The sequence below is a fragment of the Hippichthys cyanospilos genome, chromosome 6, assembly GCF_059441005.1.
Source record: "Hippichthys cyanospilos isolate Australia breed blue-spotted pipefish chromosome 6, RoL_Hcya_1.0, whole genome shotgun sequence".
Lineage (NCBI taxonomy): Eukaryota > Metazoa > Chordata > Actinopteri > Syngnathiformes > Syngnathidae > Hippichthys > Hippichthys cyanospilos.
This window is the reverse complement of record NC_142374.1, coordinates 25,782,786-25,802,519: the sequence shown is the minus strand read 5'-3', so window position 1 is coordinate 25,802,519 and position 19,734 is coordinate 25,782,786. Positions and strand designations below refer to the sequence as shown.

The 19,734-nt window shown below is 54.1% G+C and overlaps 1 protein-coding gene across 3 annotated transcripts; it reads right to left on the bottom strand.

Moving 5' to 3' along the window:
- Window positions 1-6,647: 6,647 nt before the first annotated feature.
- Window positions 6,648-18,192, bottom strand: aass (aminoadipate-semialdehyde synthase). 3 transcript variants are annotated; one of them, XM_088417432.1, is made up of 24 exons: window positions 17,955-18,191; window positions 16,699-16,922; window positions 15,846-16,022; window positions 14,801-14,885; window positions 14,574-14,641; window positions 14,151-14,297; window positions 14,000-14,078; window positions 13,724-13,851; window positions 13,507-13,658; window positions 13,305-13,427; window positions 12,452-12,563; window positions 12,306-12,365; window positions 11,789-11,856; window positions 10,208-10,329; window positions 9,990-10,119; window positions 9,586-9,696; window positions 9,321-9,429; window positions 9,102-9,242; window positions 8,847-9,014; window positions 8,248-8,343; window positions 8,064-8,179; window positions 7,898-7,986; window positions 7,629-7,805; window positions 6,648-7,286 (listed from the first exon to the last, which is right to left on the bottom strand). In XM_088417432.1, the coding sequence occupies exons 2-24, from the start codon at window positions 16,915-16,917 to the stop codon at window positions 7,159-7,161; spliced, it is 2,805 nt and encodes a 934-aa protein (XP_088273558.1). In that variant the 5' UTR covers window positions 16,918-16,922; window positions 17,955-18,191; the 3' UTR covers window positions 6,648-7,158. The 3 variants fall into 3 exon arrangements, with proteins under 3 accessions (XP_088273558.1, XP_088273559.1, XP_088273560.1); XM_088417433.1 differs by lacking the exon at window positions 17,955-18,191 and adding an exon at window positions 17,596-17,790; XM_088417434.1 differs by lacking the exons at window positions 6,648-7,286; window positions 7,629-7,805; window positions 7,898-7,986; window positions 8,064-8,179; window positions 8,248-8,343 and adding an exon at window positions 8,350-8,830 and having other exon boundaries at window positions 8,911-9,014; window positions 17,955-18,192.
- Between the last annotated feature and the right edge of the window lie 1,542 nt (window positions 18,193-19,734).

The window sequence follows — 19,734 nt, the reverse complement described above, 5'->3', positions numbered from 1 at the left end:
GGCCTTCTCGAGTCCTCCCTTTCTCTCGGCCTGGTCGTTTGTGAGCCGGCTTTGGATCGTAATCAATGACTTCAGGTTTCAAAATACTGACGTCATCGATTGATAACCTGTAGTAAGTACCGCGGTACATAAATGAATCCGATTGCTACTAAAGCCATTGCTTTTAGATAAAGAATGGAATCCGCTCTTTCGTATGGTATATGCGTACGCGATATTTCGTCCGTCTGTGAAAGTGGTCCTTTTCGGAGAACTCGACGGCCTTTTTTTTTTCATTTCCGTATGACGTTCAAATGTCCGAGCTCTTTTTTTTTTTTCATTTCCGTATGACGTTCAAATGTCCGAGCTCATTTGAATGCGCCTCGCGAGTCTTCGGTTGTGTGGAGCGAATCGGTACGCGACGTCCGTTTGAAATCCGGTCCCGGAGGGCAGGCGTCCTGCGACTTTCCAGTTTTCTTTTCTTTCCCAACGCGCCCGATTCAAATGACCGGGCTCATTTTGAAGAGTTTGTTGATGAGCTAATCCCTAAACGAGGCGAGGTGTTGACTGGCCCGTTGTTAGCATGCTAACGTGCCTTTTTTTCCCCCTCTTGATTCGGTTTTCGGTTTTCGGTTTTTTTTTTCCGCCGCCACCACACACGACAACTCATCAGACGCGGGCCTCGCGGGCCTTTTTTGTTTTTGCTGTCTGCTTTTTTAAGGGGGGGGGGGGGGGGGGGGGGGGGGCAACGGTAAAAGAGCCGGACGGCAGCATAGCAACTTTTTTTCTGGCGTATATATTTGACCCGAAAGGACCAAATTGTATTTATACTTTGTTGTTTTTTTTTCTTTGGTCCAAATCTTTTGGCTCGAACCTTCACTTGTCACATTTGTAACAAAGCTCCGCTGCTTTTAATTGTCATTAAAACGATTGAAAAAGATGCTGCTAGTTTGCTGTCTGTGTTTTGCACACGCGCCAATAAGGACGACGACGAAGATAACGACGACGACGATGATGATGATGACCATGATGAAGACGATGACGACGACGATGATGATGATGACGAAGATGACAATGATGATGATGAACATGATGAAGACGACGACAACGATGACGACGAAGATAACGATGATGATGATGACCATGATGAAGCCGATGATGACAACAATGATGATGATGACGAAGATGATGGTGATGACGACGACAATGACGATGACGATGATGATGACGACGAAGATGATGATGATGACGACGACAATGACGATGATGATGACGATGGCAACGACGACAATGATGACGACGAAGATGATGATGATGATGACGATGACAATGATGACGACGAAGATGATGATGATGACGATGATGACGATGACAATGATGACGACGAAGATGATGATGACGACGACAATGACGACGATGATGACGATGGCACCGACGACAATGATGACGATGATGACGATGACGATGATGACGATGACAATGATGACGACGAAGATGATGATGATGACGACGACAATGACGACGATGATGACGATGGCAACGACGACAATGATGACGACAATGATGACAATGATGATGACGACGAAGATGTTGATGATGACGATGACAATGATGACGATGACAATGATGACGATGACAATGATGACGACGAAGATGATGATGATGACGATGACAATGACGACGACGACAATGATGACGACGAAGATAACGATGACGACGACGACGATGAAAATGACGACGAAGATGATGATGATGACGATGATGACAATGATGACGACGAAGATGATGATGACGACGACAATGACGACGATGATGACGATGGCACCGACGACAATGATGACGATGATGACGATGACAATGATGACGACGAAGATGATGATGATGACGACGACAATGACGACGATGATGACGATGGCAACGACGACAATGATGACGACGAAGATGTTGATGATGACGATGACAATGATGACGATGACAATGATGACGACGAAGATGATGATGATGACGACGACAATGACGACGATGATGACGATGGCAACGACGACAATGATGACGACGAAGATGTTGATGATGACGATGACAATGATGACGATGACAATGATGACGACGAAGATGATGATGATGACGATGACAATGACGACGACGACAATGATGACGACGAAGATAACGATGACGACGACGACGATGAAAATGACGACGATGACGACAATGACGATGACGACGAAGATAACGATGACGACAATGATGACGACGAAGATAACGATGACGACGACGACAATGAAAATGACGACGACGACAATGACAATGACGATGACGACGAAGATAACGACGATGATGACGACGACGATGATGATGACGAAGATGACAACGATGATGACAACGTTGATGACGACGATGACAAAGATAACGACGAAGATGACGATGACAACGAAGATAACAATGACGACGACGATGATGACGACAAAAAAGATGATACGATGACCGCGACGACGGCGATGATGACGATGATGATGACGAAGATGACGATGAAGATGACGACGATGAAGACGACAACAATGATGACGACGATGATGGCGACGAAGATGACGACAATGATGATGACGACGACAATGACGATGATGACGACAACGAAGATGATGACGATGAAGACGACGACGATGATGATCGTCAACATCGTCATCGTCGTCGTCATCATCTTCGTCGTCGTCGTCATCGTCATCATCTTTGTCGTCATCATCGTCGTCATCGTCATCATCATCTTCGTCGCCATCATCGTCGTCATCATCATTGTTGTTGTCTTCATCGTCGTCATTTTCATCGTCGTCGTCGTCATCGTCGTCATCGTCATCATCATCTTCGTCGCCATCATCGTCGTCATCATCATTGTTGTCGTCTTCATCGTCGTCATCTTCGTCGTCATCTTCGTCATCGTCGTCGTCGTCATCTTCATCATCGTCGTCATTGTTATCTTCATCGTCATCTTCGTCATCATCATCGTCATCATCGCCGTCGTCGCTGTCATCGTATCATCTTTTTCGTCGTCATCATCATTGTCATCTTCGTCGTCTTCGTCGTCTTCATCATCATCGTCATTGTCGTCTTCGTCGTCATCACTTTTTCATTGTCGTCGTCATCGTCGTCATCATCTTCATCGTCGTCATCGTCATCTTCGTTGTCGTCATCTTCGTCGTCATCTTCGTCATCGTCGTCGTCGTCATCGTCGTCGTCATCATCATCGTCGTCGTCTTCGTCGTCATCTTCTTCGTCGTCATTGTCGTCGTCATCGTCGTCGTCATCATCGTCGCCGTCATTGTCATCGTCACCGTCGTCGCCAACTTCGTCGTCATCTTCATCATCGTCATCATCTTCGTCGTCGTCATCTTCGTCATCTTCGTCGTCATCTTCATCGTCGTCATCATCTTCGTCGTCATCTTCCTCGTCATCGTCATCATCATCATCGTTGTTGTCGTCTTCGTCGTCATCATCTTCGTCATTGTCGTCGTCATCGTCGTCATCATCTTCGTCGTCGTCTTCGTCGTCATCGTCGTCATCTTCTTCATCGTCATTGTCGTCGTCATCGTCGTCGTCATCTTCATCATCGTCGTCATCTTCGTCATCGTCGTCGTCGTCATCATCGTCGTCGTCATTATCGTCATCATATTCGTTGTCGTCATCGTCACCGTCGTCGTCATCTTCGTCATCATCTTCGTCTTCGTCGTCACATCATCGTCATCGTCATCATCATTGTCGTCGTCATCATCATCGTTATCATCATCGTCGTCATCATCGTCATCTTCATCATCGTCGTCATCTTCGTCATCGTCGTCATCATCGTCGTCGTCGTCATCTTCGTCGTCGTCATCGTCGTCGTCGTCATCTTCGTCATTGTCGTCATCGTCGTCGTCATCGTCGTCATCATCATCGTCGTCATCTTCGTCGTCTTCGTCGTCGTCGTCATCTTCGTCGTCGTCATCTTCATCATCGTCGTCATCTTCGTCATCGTCGTCGTCGTCATCGTCGTCATCTTCGTCATCGTCGTCGTCATCATCGTCGTCATCATCATCGTCGTCATCTTCGTCGTCTTCGTCATCTTCGTCATCGTCGTCATCATCGTCGTCGTCATTATCGTCATCATATTCGTTGTCGTCATCGTCACCGTCGTCGTCAACTTCGTCATCAACTTCGTCTTCGTCGTCACATCATCGTCATCGTCATCATCATTGTCGTCGTCATCATCATCGTTATCATCATCGTCGTCATCATCGTCATCTTCATCATCGTCGTCATCTTCGTCATCGTCGTCATCGTCGTCGTCGTCATCTTCGTCGTCGTCATCGTCGTCGTCGTCATCTTCGTCATTGTCGTCATCGTCGTCGTCATCGTCGTCATCATCATCGTCGTCATCTTCGTCGTCTTCGTCGTCGTCGTCATCTTCGTCGCCGTCATCTTTATCATCGTCGTCATCTTCGTCATCGTCGTCGTCGTCATCGTCGTCGTCGTCATCTTCGTCATCGTCGTCGTCATCATCGTCGTCATCATCATCGTCGTCATCTTCGTCGTCTTCGTCATCTTCGTCGTCGTCATCATCGTCATCTTCGTCATCGTCGTCGTCGTCATCGTCGTCGTCATCATCATCGTTATCATCATCGTCGTCATCATCGTCATCTTCATCATCGTCGTCATCATCGTCATCATCGTCGTCGTCGTCATCTTCGTCGTCGTCATCTTCATCATCGTCGTCATCTTCGTCATCGTCGTCGTCATCATCGTCGTCATCGTCGTCGTCATCATCGTCGTCGTCATTGTCGTCATCGTCGTCGTCATCGTCGTCATCATCATCGTCGTCATCTTCGTCGTCTTCGTCGTCGTCGTCATCTTCGTCGTCGTCATCTTCATCATCGTCGTCATCTTCGTCATCGTCGTCGTCGTCATCGTCGTCATCTTCGTCATCGTCGTCGTCATCATCGTCGTCATCATCATCGTCGTCATCTTCGTCGTCTTCGTCATCTTCGTCATCGTCGTCATCATCGTCGTCGTCATTATCGTCATCATATTCGTTGTCGTCATCGTCACCGTCGTCGTCAACTTCGTCATCAACTTCGTCTTCGTCGTCACATCATCGTCATCGTCATCATCATTGTCGTCGTCATCATCATCGTTATCATCATCGTCGTCATCATCGTCATCTTCATCATCGTCGTCATCTTCGTCATCGTCGTCATCGTCGTCGTCGTCATCTTCGTCGTCGTCATCGTCGTCGTCGTCATCTTCGTCATTGTCGTCATCGTCGTCGTCATCGTCGTCATCATCATCGTCGTCATCTTCGTCGTCTTCGTCGTCGTCGTCATCTTCGTCGCCGTCATCTTTATCATCGTCGTCATCTTCGTCATCGTCGTCGTCGTCATCGTCGTCGTCGTCATCTTCGTCATCGTCGTCGTCATCATCGTCGTCATCATCATCGTCGTCATCTTCGTCGTCTTCGTCATCTTCGTCGTCGTCATCATCGTCATCTTCGTCATCGTCGTCGTCGTCATCGTCGTCGTCATCATCATCGTTATCATCATCGTCGTCATCATCGTCATCTTCATCATCGTCGTCATCATCGTCATCATCGTCGTCGTCGTCATCTTCGTCGTCGTCATCTTCATCATCGTCGTCATCTTCGTCATCGTCGTCGTCATCATCGTCGTCATCGTCGTCGTCATCATCGTCGTCGTCATCTTCGTCATCGTCGTCGTCATCATCATCGTCATCATCATCGTCGTCATCTTCGTCGTCTTCGTCATCGTCGTCATTGTCGTTGTCATCTTCGTCGTCGTCATCATCGTCGTCATCATCATTGTTGTCGTCTTCATCGTCGTCATCTTCGTCGTCATCTTCGTCATCGTCATCGTTGTCGTCGTCATCTTTGTCATCATTGTCGTCATCTTCGTCATCATCATCGTCGTCGTCGTCTTCGTCGTCATCATCATCATCGTCATCATCTTCGTCGTCTTCGTCGTCGTTGTCATCTTCGTCGTCTTCATCATCGTCGTCATCATCGTCGTCGTCGTCATTATCGTCGTCTAATTCGTTGTCGTCATCGTCACCGTCGTCGTCATCTTCGTCATCGTCGTCATCTTCGTTGTCATCGTCACCGTCGTCATCTTCGTCGTTGTCATCGTCACCGTCATTGTCATCTTCGTCATCGTTGTCGTCGTCATCATCATCGTCGTCATCTTCGTCGTCGTCATCATCGTCGTCGTCATTATCGTCGTCGTCATCATCGTCGTCATCTTCGTCGTTATCATCGTCGTCGTCACGTCGTCATCATCGTTGTCATCTTCGTCGTCATCATCACATCATCGTCACCGTCCTGGTCGTCTTCATGATCGTCATCTTCATAGACATCGTCGTCGTCGTCATCTTCGTCGTCATCAGCGCCGTCATGGGCGCAAGGGTCGTTGTCACGGTCCTCGTCGTCTTGTCATCGTTCTCATCTTCAAGGGCCTTTGCCATTTCGCAGTCGTTGTCATTTTTCTCATCTTCGTCATCACTGTCGTCACTGGCGTCGTCTTCGCCCTTGCGACCGCTTTCATTTTCATCATCACGTCGTCGTCGTCGTCTTGCTCCATCAACTCGAACGAGCGCGCGGCAAATTCGCCCCACGAAAAAGACCGCAAAAACATCGATGGTATGCAAGTTTTTATTGAGAGCAAAGTGGAAAACGCACGTAGGAAGCAAAGCAAACCTTTCCCAACGGACGGCGCTAACCAGCGCTAACGAGCGCTAGCGAGCGCTCCGGCCTACAAAACGGGCGCGGCGCTGGAAAAATTCTTGAGGCGTGGCCGCCATTCGCTCGAGATTTTGCTTTCGGCCCAGCGGACAAACAACACAAGCGACGCCATACAAAAGCGCTGGAAAAAAATAACAAACGTGTAACAAGACGCCAGGGTTCCCGCCCGACGTCGTCCTGACCGATGAGCTTTGTCCCCCAAAAGGACGGACGCCCGATCAGTCCCGATCGGCGCGGCCCGTGGGCGAAAACGGCCGACTCCCGCTCGGGGCGCGGCTCCTCCCCGAGGCGGGGCGTCGCCGCCGCCGGGCTCCGCGTCTTCGGGGTTTTCGGCGGGAAAGCCCGGGAAGGGGCGGGGCCGGGGGGCGGGGCCGGGGGGCGGGGCCGGGGGGCGGGGCGCGGCGTCCTCAGGAGGATTCCAGCAGCAGGCCGCCGGCCACGGCCACGTTGAGGCCTTCGTCCTTGAGGAGCTTGAGGGCGGGCGCGTACACCTCCTTGCTCATGGGCAGCACCACGCCCTTGGAAGCGATCTCCCCTGAAAACGGCAAGCGTTTTGACGGCGGCCTTTTTTTCGCCTCGCCATCCGTCTTTTTTTTACGACGTCTTGGATAAATGGCTCAGGGTTAACAAAGATATTGAACTATTTCTTTCTTTTTAAGGGCGGCCGCAGATGTCGGTATGACGAAAGGGCAGGAAAATCGAGAAGTCGGCGGAATAAAAGGCTACCGCACGCGCGATTCGGAGATCAGGTTCCTCGGCCGCCGTTCGTCACGGAGGGCGGAGGCGGATGGGGCGCGTTTTTTTCCGCGCCTTTCGAAGGCGGGCCCCGTCGGGTCAAAGTTCGAGCGGGACGGGAAAGGCGACGGCGGGGACCCACCGCGGAGGAGCATGCGCGCGGCGATGGCGACCGGGTATCCCACGGTCTTGGCCATGGCGGAGAATCCCCCGTGGTCGCCGTACACCACCAGGCTGACCCGCTTGCTCTCCAGCTCGCCGGTGGGGTGGCGCAGGCCGAAGTCGCTGCGCAGCACGATCATGTCCCGCTCGCCCTCGCCTGGAGATCGGAGTCGAAGCGCTCGGAGACTAAAGCTGGCCGACGGACGGGGCGAAGGGCGCGAAACGACGGAAGGGCGACGGGGCGCTCACCGTAGGAGAGGCGGGCCTCCAGATGCTTGCTGAGCGCGGCGAGGGCGCTGTCGGCGTGCGGGACCGCCTCCTCGCTCAGCGCGCCCAACCTGAACACAAGGCCGGGGAGCCGTTGACCTCCCTCGCCCCCCCCCCCCGGGCCGAAGGGCGTCGCCGGCGCCTTTACCGCTTGAGGGCGTCCAGGCCGGCCGGGTCGCCGTCCAGGCGCCGGCGCGCCGCCGCCTCCAAGTCGCGCTCGGAGGTGGAGGGGGGCAAACCCATGGAGTGGGTCAGCAGCTCTCTCTGGGGACGCGCCGGCCGTCAGGGCTTTGCCCCGCCCCCCCGCGTTCCCGGCGCTCGCTCGCGCTTACCCAGGTGACGGGAGACGCGGGCCGCTCCAGCGCGGGGCAGGCTCGCTCGTCGATCAGCCCCGCTTTGATGAAGCCGCGCATGGCCCTGGAGAAACCCTGAGGCGCAACGAGGAACGCTCGTATCCGCGACGTGGGACGCACGTGCGCGTCGGACGTACGCCGTGCGCGTCGGACGTACGCCGTGCGCTTTGCCGCAATTGGACGCAAGCGGTACCGAACTCAACCGCCGAGCGGAGAAACCCTGACACGGAACGGGGACCTTCATCAAATTCAGGCGGCGCCGGGACCCGAACATCAATCAACTACAAGCGTTTCGGAGCCGTACCGGAGATTACCGTAATGCCCCCGAAAGGGGACGCGCCCTCGATTTTAGGGCCGAATTCCGGTCATCGAGTATCGGGCGCGGCGGCCAACTTCGGCAAAGGACCTCTTTGTCGTCAATCCTTCGGACTTCCTCGCGTTTCTACTCTACTCTCGACGCGGCCCGAGATCCTTTCGCCACAAACGCCAAAGTTCGAACGCGCATCTTCTCTTTGGGGAGGACGAAAAGCGGACCCGTAGCGAGTCAAAGCCAAGCTCCTTTCTGCAAAAGCAGACACCTTGTATCGTAGCGTCCCCCGCAGCAGCGTGTGCGCGTCGGCGATGTCGTAGAGTCGGGCGTACTTGGTGCTGTCGCGGTTGGGGTAACCTTCCAAGTTGAAGCCCGGGAAGAAGTCCACGGGCTCCACGGCGTCCATCAGACCGCCGCCTCCGGGAATATTCACCGGCTGCCGGACGGCGACGGAAATTGGGTCCGCGACGGCCAAGCCCCGCCCCGGGACCCCATGGCGGCCTCCCGCCCGTTTCGAGCCTACCTGACCGTCGCGGAGGAAGACGGCGGGGCTGACGGAGGCGCGCAGAACGCCCGAAGGACTCCAGCTGAACTTGTAGCGCAGGGGATTGTCCGAACACTCGGGCGCCGGGAGCCCGCCGCAGTACGACACGTACGACTCCACCTGCGGCGCGTGCACGCAAACCCTAGCGGGCGCGCGCTCGCGGGCGGGCGGGCGCGCGCCGACGCCGGCGCTACTCACGGCGCAGCCGTCGGCTTTGGCTCGATGGATGCAATCCATGGCCAGCATGTGATCGATGCCCGGGTCCAGTCCCATTTCGTTGACCAGGGTGACGCCGGCCTCCACCGCCCTGACCGAGGCGGACGCGCTTTCAAATGTGCGTGTTGCGGCGTGTTTTGCGTACTTGGCGCGCGTGGGGAAGTTAGCCCGTGGCAGTTAGGAGGTTACCGCTCCGTAGAATGGCGCGCTGGCGTCAGCGTGCGTACGTGGCGTGCGCAGGCGTTACCTGGCGTGCAGCTCGCTCATGGCCGGGCTGAGGTAGCTGGCGTTGACCATGTGGACCTTCTTGTCAATGCAGTGTTTTGCCACTAGGGGGTGGAGGACATTCGGCAGCAGGCTGCGTCCACAGAAGAAAAAAAAGGTCGGCCGGCGCCACACGCCAAGCAGCTAACGTTAACCCTTTCGGCGCCGGGCGCGGTCGAAAAAGCGCCGGCATATTTAGCGTTTTCGCTCATCTTTCAAGGCCCGCGGAATATCGGGTGCCACGTCTACGTAAACGTGGCCGCGTCATTTATTATCCTCATCACTACTTTGAAAAATGAGAATTCTCGTCGGCGGCGCTGGAGCCGCGCTCCGGTTAGCGACGTGCCAGCTATCCGAACGCTAAAGAGCTTCGACGTTAGGAAACACCTGATGACCAGGTCGTGGTCTTGTATGAGCGAGGCGAGGCGCGCCTCCTGGCCGCTGACGTCCAGCATGACGGGGACGGTGTTGGGGTATTTGGCCGCCAGATCCTGCGCTTGCTTCAAGCAGGCCGACGCTAAAGGCAAAGGCGGATCAAAATTCAGTTGCGCCAATATCTTTTCTAAATCGGATTTAAAGAGAATGCTCCTGAGGGGAAGGCTCACCCACGGTGAGCTGAGTCTTGTCGCAGCGGGTCAGGTACTCCACCACGGGTCCCGAGACGTAGCCGGTGCCCAGCAGCAGGACTCGCTTCATGCCGCTTTTCTGCAGGATCTGCGATTTTTCCCTGGCGCCGAGCCAACGGCAAATGGCAAAGTCATTCTTCAACCACGCGATGCGCGAGCGCGGAGATGCTGAAACCGCGGCGGTAAAACAATTTTAGCGCTTGATTTTTTGACACGGCTGAATGTGAAATTGTCTGACCGCCCTCAAAGCCATCAGCGCTATCCGAGGCGGCGAACAGCTCCTCCCATTTAACTGGCCGACGTCCCCTCCTACGCCCCCGTCGATCCTTCCGACGTCCTCGTCACTCTTCCGCGGGTAGCCGTCGTCGGACCCGTCCCATTTCTTTGAAACGATTTGCCGATCATCTTACTTGGGACGTTCACGACAACACGCGGTCGGAATGCCGCACTTTGCTCCACATTTTAGACAACTGCCGCGATTTGTTTTCGATGGTACCCCCCCCACCCCCGCCCCCACCCCCCGGGAGACGATCAAGCGTTTTGAGATCATTACTGGCGCCAACAATAGGAGCATCCTACGAGAGGAGGCGCGCGTCCACCCCGCTGACCTTCGCTTCCTAATACACCCCCCCCCCCGGCCGCGCTCATTAGCCCGCCGCTAATTGGATGGCGGCGAGCGCGGCGGGTCGGGCCGCGCGTCTCGCCCCCGTCTTAATTAAACCTTGGCGGAAGGAGAAGAGGAAAGGCGCTTTCTGTTTTTCCTCCGCATATGTCAAGGAGGGATTAAGATTAAGATTAACGTTTGCTGGCTTGTCTGGAGACGAGAAAAAACAAGTAGAAGCTCAATTAGGACGTCTTAAGACGCGCTGGCCTAGATATGAACAAAAAGATCATCATTATCTCGCGCTGACAAAGTAATCAGACACGCTTTAAAAAAAAAAAAAAAAAGAGGACAATCAAGACTACAGCCTTATCGTAAAAATGTGAAGACCCGAACCACACTTCGACTGCTACATTTTTCAAAGTGGCGACTAAAAAGAGAAGGTGTTTGATTTTAAACATCATCATTGAGCAAGTGTCGTTTTCTCTCTTTGAAGGCTTTTTCAACTCGGCAAAAGACAGGGGCAAAAAGGTTTCCGACGGCAATATCACCGCTATTGTTGGAAAGACCCGCTAGGAAGATGTCTGCTTTGACGTGAGCCGTCGCCTCATTTGAGGCGGCGCCGCCGCCGCCCGAAGAATCGCTGCCCCCGAAAGAGCTCGCGCCAAAAAGAAATCCCGAGGATCATCGGGGACGGGACGGGATCTCCCGGGACCGCGCCTCGCCCGCATTAGGACGCCGGAGGTCCGTCCGATCCCCGGGCGCTAAAAAAGGACTTTGTTACGCCGCTTTTCCCGGCGCCGAAAAGGAGGCCGACTCAAACCGATGGCGTTTTTCTATTTGTTTTTGCGCTCAAGGAAAGCAAACTTTTTGAAAAGCGGAGGACTGACGCTAGCTATCGTTTGATTTTGCCAAAATCTCAAGCTCGTCAGACTGTCAAAGAGAGCGGCGCCTCTTACCGTTGCTGCCGAAGCTCGTGGATATACTCAAACTTTGGCGTCAGGGCCCCGTTGGAGGTGATGACCGCCTGCGACCCGCAAGCAAAACACAGAGACTCGGTCGACGATCGAAGGAGAAGTCCGACCCAAGTCGCGCACGTTTTCTCATTTACCGCGCCTACCTCTGCAAACGCACTAACAACGAAGACAAAAAAGAAAGAAAGAAAAAAAGAGAAGAAAGAAAAAACCCCCACCAAACTTCATTTGCACTGCACTGCCATTTGCACCAAAAATCTCCCATATTAATTGTTCAAACGTACGGACCATTTTCAAGTAAGCTAAAAAGACTAAAATCATAAATAAAAGTGGATTCGAATCGATACAAATGGTATAATAAATATGAATCGTAGGCGTCTATCCAAAAATGCGAAAAAGCAAAAGATAAAAAAAACTATGGCGACAACTCCCAAAACACCGCATCCGTTTTGTATTGAAGAGCGCCCAAAGCGCTTTCGGTAGAAGCGGGAAGGCGGCTCACGTCTCGGACTTGCGGGCTGAAGTCCTCGCCGTCCAGGGGTCGGCCGGCGTCCGACGGCAGCTGCGGGACAGCGGCGGGCCGGCGATTAGCGCGGCGGGGCGAGGCGCGGCGAGGCGCGGCGCGGCGGAACGCCCGCCTTTTCTCACCATCTCCCAGATGTAGGGGAAGAGGCGGTCGCCGAAATACTCGGTGGCCTCGATGGGCAGCTGAGCCGGCAGGTTGTCGATGGAGCACATGAGGATGCCGTGGCCCTCCACGCTGAGCGGCAAAGGTCACGCAAACCGCGGAAAGGCCGTTCGCTCGCGCTTTTCGAAGCCTTCCGAGATTCCCCGGGCCGACCGAGGTAAGGCCGCGTCCCGCTCAAAGGTCGCTTTCGCTTCCGCGCCGTCGGCCGCGAGCCGGGCAAAAGCGAGCGTTTCCGCCTCGCGGGGTTAATCTGCCGTATGTGACTTACGGACACCGTACGTATTCTGTTTGGCTCTCGTTTTGACACTGCGGCCAAACCGTCGGCGCGATATCCAAAAGAGCCCGATTCAAGCCCAAGATGAAGGGTAAACGTCCAACGCGTTGGCGGCCCTCTCCAAAAATGCTCAAAACGCAAACTACGCATTTCTTTTGTTGGGTTCAAAGCGCCGCAAGGCTCAAGCGACCGCCGGCTCCGACTGGCGCGATTTTCGAGCGCGCTTCTCGACCGGCTGTTGATCCCAACGCGAACGAAGGCTTTGCGCTTCGAGGCGATCGCGACTTGAATGTGTCCCGTCGCAAAGGGTCATTTTTCAAAGTAAACTCTCAAAAAAACAACCGCGTTCCAATTTCAGGTATACCATTCTTAATGATGGTCACCGTGGCGACGGGGCCCTTTGCAAAAAAGAATTGAGAGGCGCCGGACCGGCGGGACCGGGCGAGGCCAACGCCTTTTGCCTGACTCGCTAGGGTCGGTCGACACCGCGGCAAAGGGCCGGAAGCCGGCTCGGGGAAGAACGGCGGAAGGTGCGGCACCTGTCGTGGTCGACGTGCTGGTCGGCGTCGTACATGCAGAAGGGCTTGTCGATGGTGGTGCACTCGTTCATGAACTGGATGGAGCCGCCCGCGTCGGCCGAGATGTCGCAGATGGCCAAGAGCCTGACGGGGAGGGGGGGGGGCTCGGAATCGCCCCGAACCCGGAAAAGGGACGGCGGCGGGCGGGCGGGCGCCGGCTCACTTGTGCGGCAGCTTCGGCATGCCCTCGCTGGCGGAGCCGCCGGCGCTTCCGGAGGGTCTGAGCAGCTGCTGGGCGTCCAGGCGGCGGAGCAGTCTGGGCGTCCGAGGCTCCCAGTAGATCCCGTTGATCAGGCAGTTGGTGTACGGCGCCACCTGCCGACCGGCGAACGTGGCCGCGAGCTCACGGGACACGGCGGCGAGCGCAGGCGCGTACTGACGCTGGTCCTGAAGTTGGAAGTGTAGAGTTCCGGGTGGTTCTCGTACTCCATGGGGTCGTAGAGCCCGTCGCTCTTCCTCATCAGGTGGTGGTGACGACTCAGCACGGTGGCGTACACCTTGGTCATTTCTAAACGGCGGGCTTGACCGTCAGCCGCGCGGCCAAAGGGTTCGCTCGTAGCGCGACCCGATTCTTCGGCCGACGTCTTAGCCCTTCGGGCGTTACGGGAAAAGGCGAGCGGTCGGTAGCCGCGGCGTTTGCAAACGTGCGGTCGCACCTCCGCTTTGGCACACGTCCTTCAGCTCGCGAGGCTCGACGTACTCCACGGGAAGCTCGTTGATGATGTCCTGCGCGCCCTGCGGGAGAAAAGGCCGACGGGGTGACGGCGCGGCCGCGAGCCTTTTTTCCCTTCCTCTCCCCGGACGCACCTTGGAGACGTTGCCGGTCCCCGTGAAGCAGAAGGTGACGGGGCCGACGGACTCGGGCATGAGGCCCATGGAGATTTCGTAGCCGCAGTCCCGCACGGCCTGGATGGCCTGCGACACGTTGCGGTAGTTGTGCGCCATGCCGATGTGCTGTCCGGGCGAGGGAATCGAGGCAGACGGCCGTCGGCCGGTTAGCGTCGGCGCGACCTTAGCGTTCGGAAGCCGCAAGCCGGCAGAGTTTAGCCGTTAGCGTCGCGACGCCGCCATCGGCAATCCCACATTTTTGGCCCTTGATCATTTAAGATTGAAGTAAAGACGTGTCCTGCGCTAGTCGGGGCGTCCAATAATAAGAAGGCCCCGGTAGCCGACGTGCGAAGTAGCGAGGATCGCCGCGGTCGCTAAACGCGTTTGGCAATGTGCCTTTACCATGAAGGGCGTGTGGTGGCCCAGAGCCAGGAAGCGAAGACCCAACCCGTGTAAAATATTGATCATGCCTGTAGAGAGAGAGAGAGAGAGAGAGAGGAAAAAAGGGAACGTTTCCCCTTAAACACAGCGCCCGCCGACACCAAGGGATCTATGGATGATTGGGGTGTCGGCGAGCAAGCGGGCCAGCTCCCCCCAGATAAAGGGGAGGGCCGTTTCCGCCTTCTTACCTGCCACGCCGGCCCACTGACCGAACGCCACGATGCGATAGCCGTTGGCGTCCACCATCTTCTCGTAGTCGATCAGTCGGACCTCCTGGAAAAACCGACGCCTTCAAACTTGGGACCCTTCCCCGGAGACGCACCCTTGCATTTGGCTTCAAATGCGCCTATTTTCTATGTTGAGACGCAGCGACGCTTTGGCAACAATGTCAATACAAAATCGGTCTCATCTTTTGAAACCCTCCATATTTTCAAGCTTCTTCCAACCGTGTCAAATTATGAAAAAACTAAACAAAAAACGCCGTAATTTCCGGAACATAAGACTTAAGCGCTCGGTTAGTTATATGCTTGCGGAGCGTATTTCAGATTTCCCGCAATGGGAGCGGTCACTGAATGCCTCGGCCCCGTAAAGCCGAACGCGCTCTAAGTTGCTGTTATTCCTTTTCCTCGCGACGTGGTTCAAATTCCGTAAACGCTCGAAGTTGAGCGGCGTCCGTGTTTCGCCGAGATCGCCGCTGCGCGTATAAGCCAAAAGAGCGCAAACGGAGTCAAACGGATGACCTTGCCGTCTTCTCCGACTGGCACGCACTCAATGGAATCAGTAGTAATAGTAGTAGTAATATTCCTGCGCGCGAAGGAGGATGGACTCGGACGTCGGTTTAGTCCGCTCGCTTCTTTTATGGAAACCAAAGCCGTTTGCTGCGACGGGCGCTCGTCGCTCGCGGCCAACCGACGTCGCCCTCCTCTAGCTCGTCCGCCCACGGTCATTATTCGAAGTAAGAATACGGCCGATATAAAAACGCGCATCCGCGCGTCGAAACTCGGCTTATGTGGCCGACGGATCGATCTTCCTCGAGTGCTGGCGAATTTGAAAAAAACCCCTAAAAGTCTAATTTTTAAGTTACCGTTTATAGGACGCGCCTTCATTTTTGCGGAAAAAAGCGCGTCTCGTATTGGGGGAATTGCGCTTATAAACGACGCAGTCCAACAAAAGTGGATCTTTGACGTCCACGGCGCCCCCGATTCCTTGGGGCAACGTCACTTCCCGCCTCACCTTCTTCAGCAGGTCGTCCAGCAGCCCCATGTTGGCCTCCTGCGCCTTGATGGTGTGCGAGAAGAAGGCGTAGGTCTTCTTGGGGATGACCTTCTCCTCGGGGGGCCGCTTGACGCCCAGGATGAGCGACGCCTCCGAGATGTCCTCCTGGATGACGGCGCCCGCCTTGGCGTAGAACTGAAAGGCGAGGAAGCGCGCGAGCCGAGGCGATGACGCGGGAGTCGCTCACGTGCCGCCTCGTCGTAACGAATGGATGAAAATGCTATTCGTCCCCCGAAAACAAAACGCTTTTTGTGGCGTAACTAAATAAGAGTAAGAAACGGCGCTTATCGCGGGGGTCCGCGCCATACGCCTGTTATCCCATCGCTTCACAAGGGTTGCCCCGCCATTTGTGTTCACAACAGCCGTTGCTTCTAAAACGGCAATTATCGCTGCTAACTGTTAGCATGCCAATGGAATTTGTGCGATACGTTGGCATGAGGCTGGCTGGCGGCGTGACCTTGAGGCAAAGTTATTTGCACACAAGCTCTTTGATGGGTCGTCTTGAGTCGACTTGCAACTGAAAATTGTTTTAACAGTTGGACCTTCTGTTGATTCTTTTGCCACTCGGCGGATCAAATCAAGAACTTTTTATTTCCGTCCCTTTTTCCTAATACGATACATTTCAGACCGTGCGGAAAACGCGCAAACAGATTATGATGATCATTATTAAGTAGTCCGTTTTCGAAAAAAAAAATTGGAGGTTATTGCCGAGAGGCCGCGATTTCCAAATTGGGCAGTTTTCAGGTCCCCAAAAAGGCATCCTAAACGTCGGAAGAATGAGCAATTCGTCGATAAACCTTCTCGGGCTAACCTTCTCGTGGATGGCCCTGCGGTTGGACGGCTGCACCAGGACTTTGACGCCGTCTTGCGTGAGTTCGCGGACGTGGCGGGGGGCGAGCGGCGCCCGCCTCTCCCACGGGTTGATGTCCTCCCGCCGGATGGCCATGACGGCCCGGTGGTGCCGGTACCGCCGCTGCCCCGCCGGGCAGGTCGGACGCCTCCGGCCCTGGCAGCTCAGGAGGCGAAACATGGCTTCTGCTCGGAAAAAAAAACAAAATCAAAAACCAATGGTTAAAAACCGCGAGCTTTGGTAGGAAAACAAGCAACTAAAGGCTTCCGAAGTGTTTGTGCAAAAGAAAGGCACGCAGCAACTCTTTTTCAACTGAGTTCTTGCAGTTCAGCGCGGGACTACGACTACTTTGTTCATCCCCTCAGTCAAAATACACATGATTTTGTTTCTGGTGAAACGGGATAATAAACGAGCTGAGATTTTGAACATATCCAAAAGGATATATGCGGGTATCAGCAAATCTTCTTTATGTGTTTTCATGAGGTGACGGGAAATGTAGTTTCCTCTTCAAAATAAGAATAAATTCAATGGAACGTGAAGCATATTCCTGCTCGTTTGTGCTTAACTTTTGTCTGCATTTATATCTTTAAGTTTTATGCAAATGTAGTTTGAGACCAGTGACGCAAATTTCCAGCCGCCAACGTAGAACTAAAACAAGACGCCTTGGACGGCTTGGAGTTACTGCAGAACTAGTCCTTGAAACGCCACTCCAAAATGTAGTTGGAAAATCGAATCAATTAGACGGGATTTGCACGGAATTCCATGCAATTTGGACATGCACCGACACACGGCATTATCATAACATATAAGAATTCAACATAAACAAAACAAACGCAAGCTGTTGTCAAATTGTGACACCGGCTGTTGCGGACTAATAATCGAATCAGCAAGGCCCCGCAGTTTGAACTGATCCTGTCTCGCCATTCGACGCTGTCCACATGTTGACATGTTTAAGCTAACAGGTGAGCGTGACGTCACTGCAAGTCACTCCGGCCTCGTGTTTACATGACTCGACTCCGCGAGACGTCGTCCTATATTTTATTTAACGAGTCGCCTCGTTTAGATTCCTTCCGAGCCGGAAGCTGCGTCACAACCTGTTGAGCGCACCGTTTATCTCGCGTCCGCCCGAAAATGACGGGAAAGTCAAACTAAAACCAGGGGGGGGGGGGGGGGGGGGGGGGGGGGGGGGGGGGGGGGGTGTGCTCGTGTAGCTTTACCTTTCGCCGACGCTCCAAGTCGCACACTTGGCTTTCCGGTCCGGATTAAAAAAAAAAAAAACTAGCCGCGTAACTTATCGGGGAAACTAACTTGCTCGGCGGGTCGTCGGAAGCCCACCGGACCGCAAGCGGAGCGGAACCAGCGGCTCGGCTTCGGGGGCAAAACTCCGCGTCTGAACTGAACGCAGAGTTTTCCAATGTGTCATTCAGAGGTTAGACCGGGAGAAGGCGGAAGGGTCACTTCCGAACACGCAAACCCATCCTTTTCCGGTTACGACTTCAAAATAATATCAGTAAATACAAAATATGCGCGTTACTTGGCTCGCCATTTCTGCCAAACCGCCCTTCTGATCAGCATAAAACTTATGCATTGCTTGAATCCATTCATAGGGCCCATTGAAGCTGTAGCTGAAAGAATCTCTCCGCACATTGGAATTTGTTTTGAAGAAAACACGGGAATGACCTTTCCGGTTTTGAATGCCGGGAAAACGAGTGTTTGGAAAGTCGGGAACCTTTCCAATGACCGCAGCGTCTGGGATACGCGAGGTGCACGAACACGAACATGCCTCGATCGTGAAGGGCGCGAACGACTTTTGTTTTATTTTGTAGTGTCGCTTCCTCGTCGAACGGTTTTGACTTGTGTCACGGGGGGGGGGCTTGGACGAGGCGTTCAAGATGCTTTGGAAATCTGTCGATTGAAAATGTCCAACGCGAGACTTTGCTCGCGATTCGCTTAGTTTGACCTCGGTCGAGTCAATCGAGCAAACTCGTCTACGTTCATGACCACGAGCGCAACGACCCCACTACATTTTTGGAATGATTATTGCAATAATTCCAATACAGAGTAAGAAATGTATGAACAACAACTGTCACGTGTTCACCGTTCACGACGAGCGGACTCGGACAAAAGTAGTTTCAGCGGGAAGACGCAAGGGCCGCGGTCAAAGTCTTCTTCTTTCACTTATTAATGGAGCGAGCAATTTAATCCCACTGCTTTCTGTTCGAAGGAGGGGAAGCTTGAAAGCACGCGGGCTCGAAGAGCGGTTCGGGCCACGCCCGCTAGAGCAAGATTTTCAAAGTTCAACCATGCCACATGTGACCTTGACACTAGCGAAAGACGAGAGTGAAACGCAGCGAGAGGATTGTGCAACAACGATAACATTTATTTCAATGAACAATTTCAACAAAACAGAATCAAACAGTGCAGACTCTTGCTCGGGGAAAGAAGGGACGAAGGGATTCGGGGCGCTCCGCTAAAGGTCCAGTGTGTGCGCGTTTTAATGTCGTATCACTTTCTGACCACAAGGGGCAGCGGCGCGACGGATGAGCGCGTCCATGCCAAGTGCGTTTGCGCTGCTGGGACTTGAGCCCGGAACCTCCCGGGAGGGAGCGCAACGGCGGATCCGGGACCCTTTGTGAGGGAGTCGGTGGACGGGAGCTTTTTCGGACGCAAAAGCAGCAACTAGAAAAGTTACTTTCGTTTTGCTGACTTCATTTCTTTTTTTTTATATACAGTATATATTTAAACCTGTGCCGATTCGGCGTTTCCACCAGAGGAACTTGAAGTTGCAAGGGCCCAAAGAAGGCTTGGCTCAAAGGACTTTGAGGAGGGCCGGGAACTTTGGGGCTGGGTTCTGCAGCGCCAGCCTCACCTGACCCAGACCTTTTAGTCGTGGGAAGGAACTGGACGATCGCGGGAAAAAGGAGGAGGGGGGGGGGACTTTCGGGGGACCGCCCGGGGCCTCCCTCCCTCCCTCCCTCCGGGCCACCTTTTTGGCGA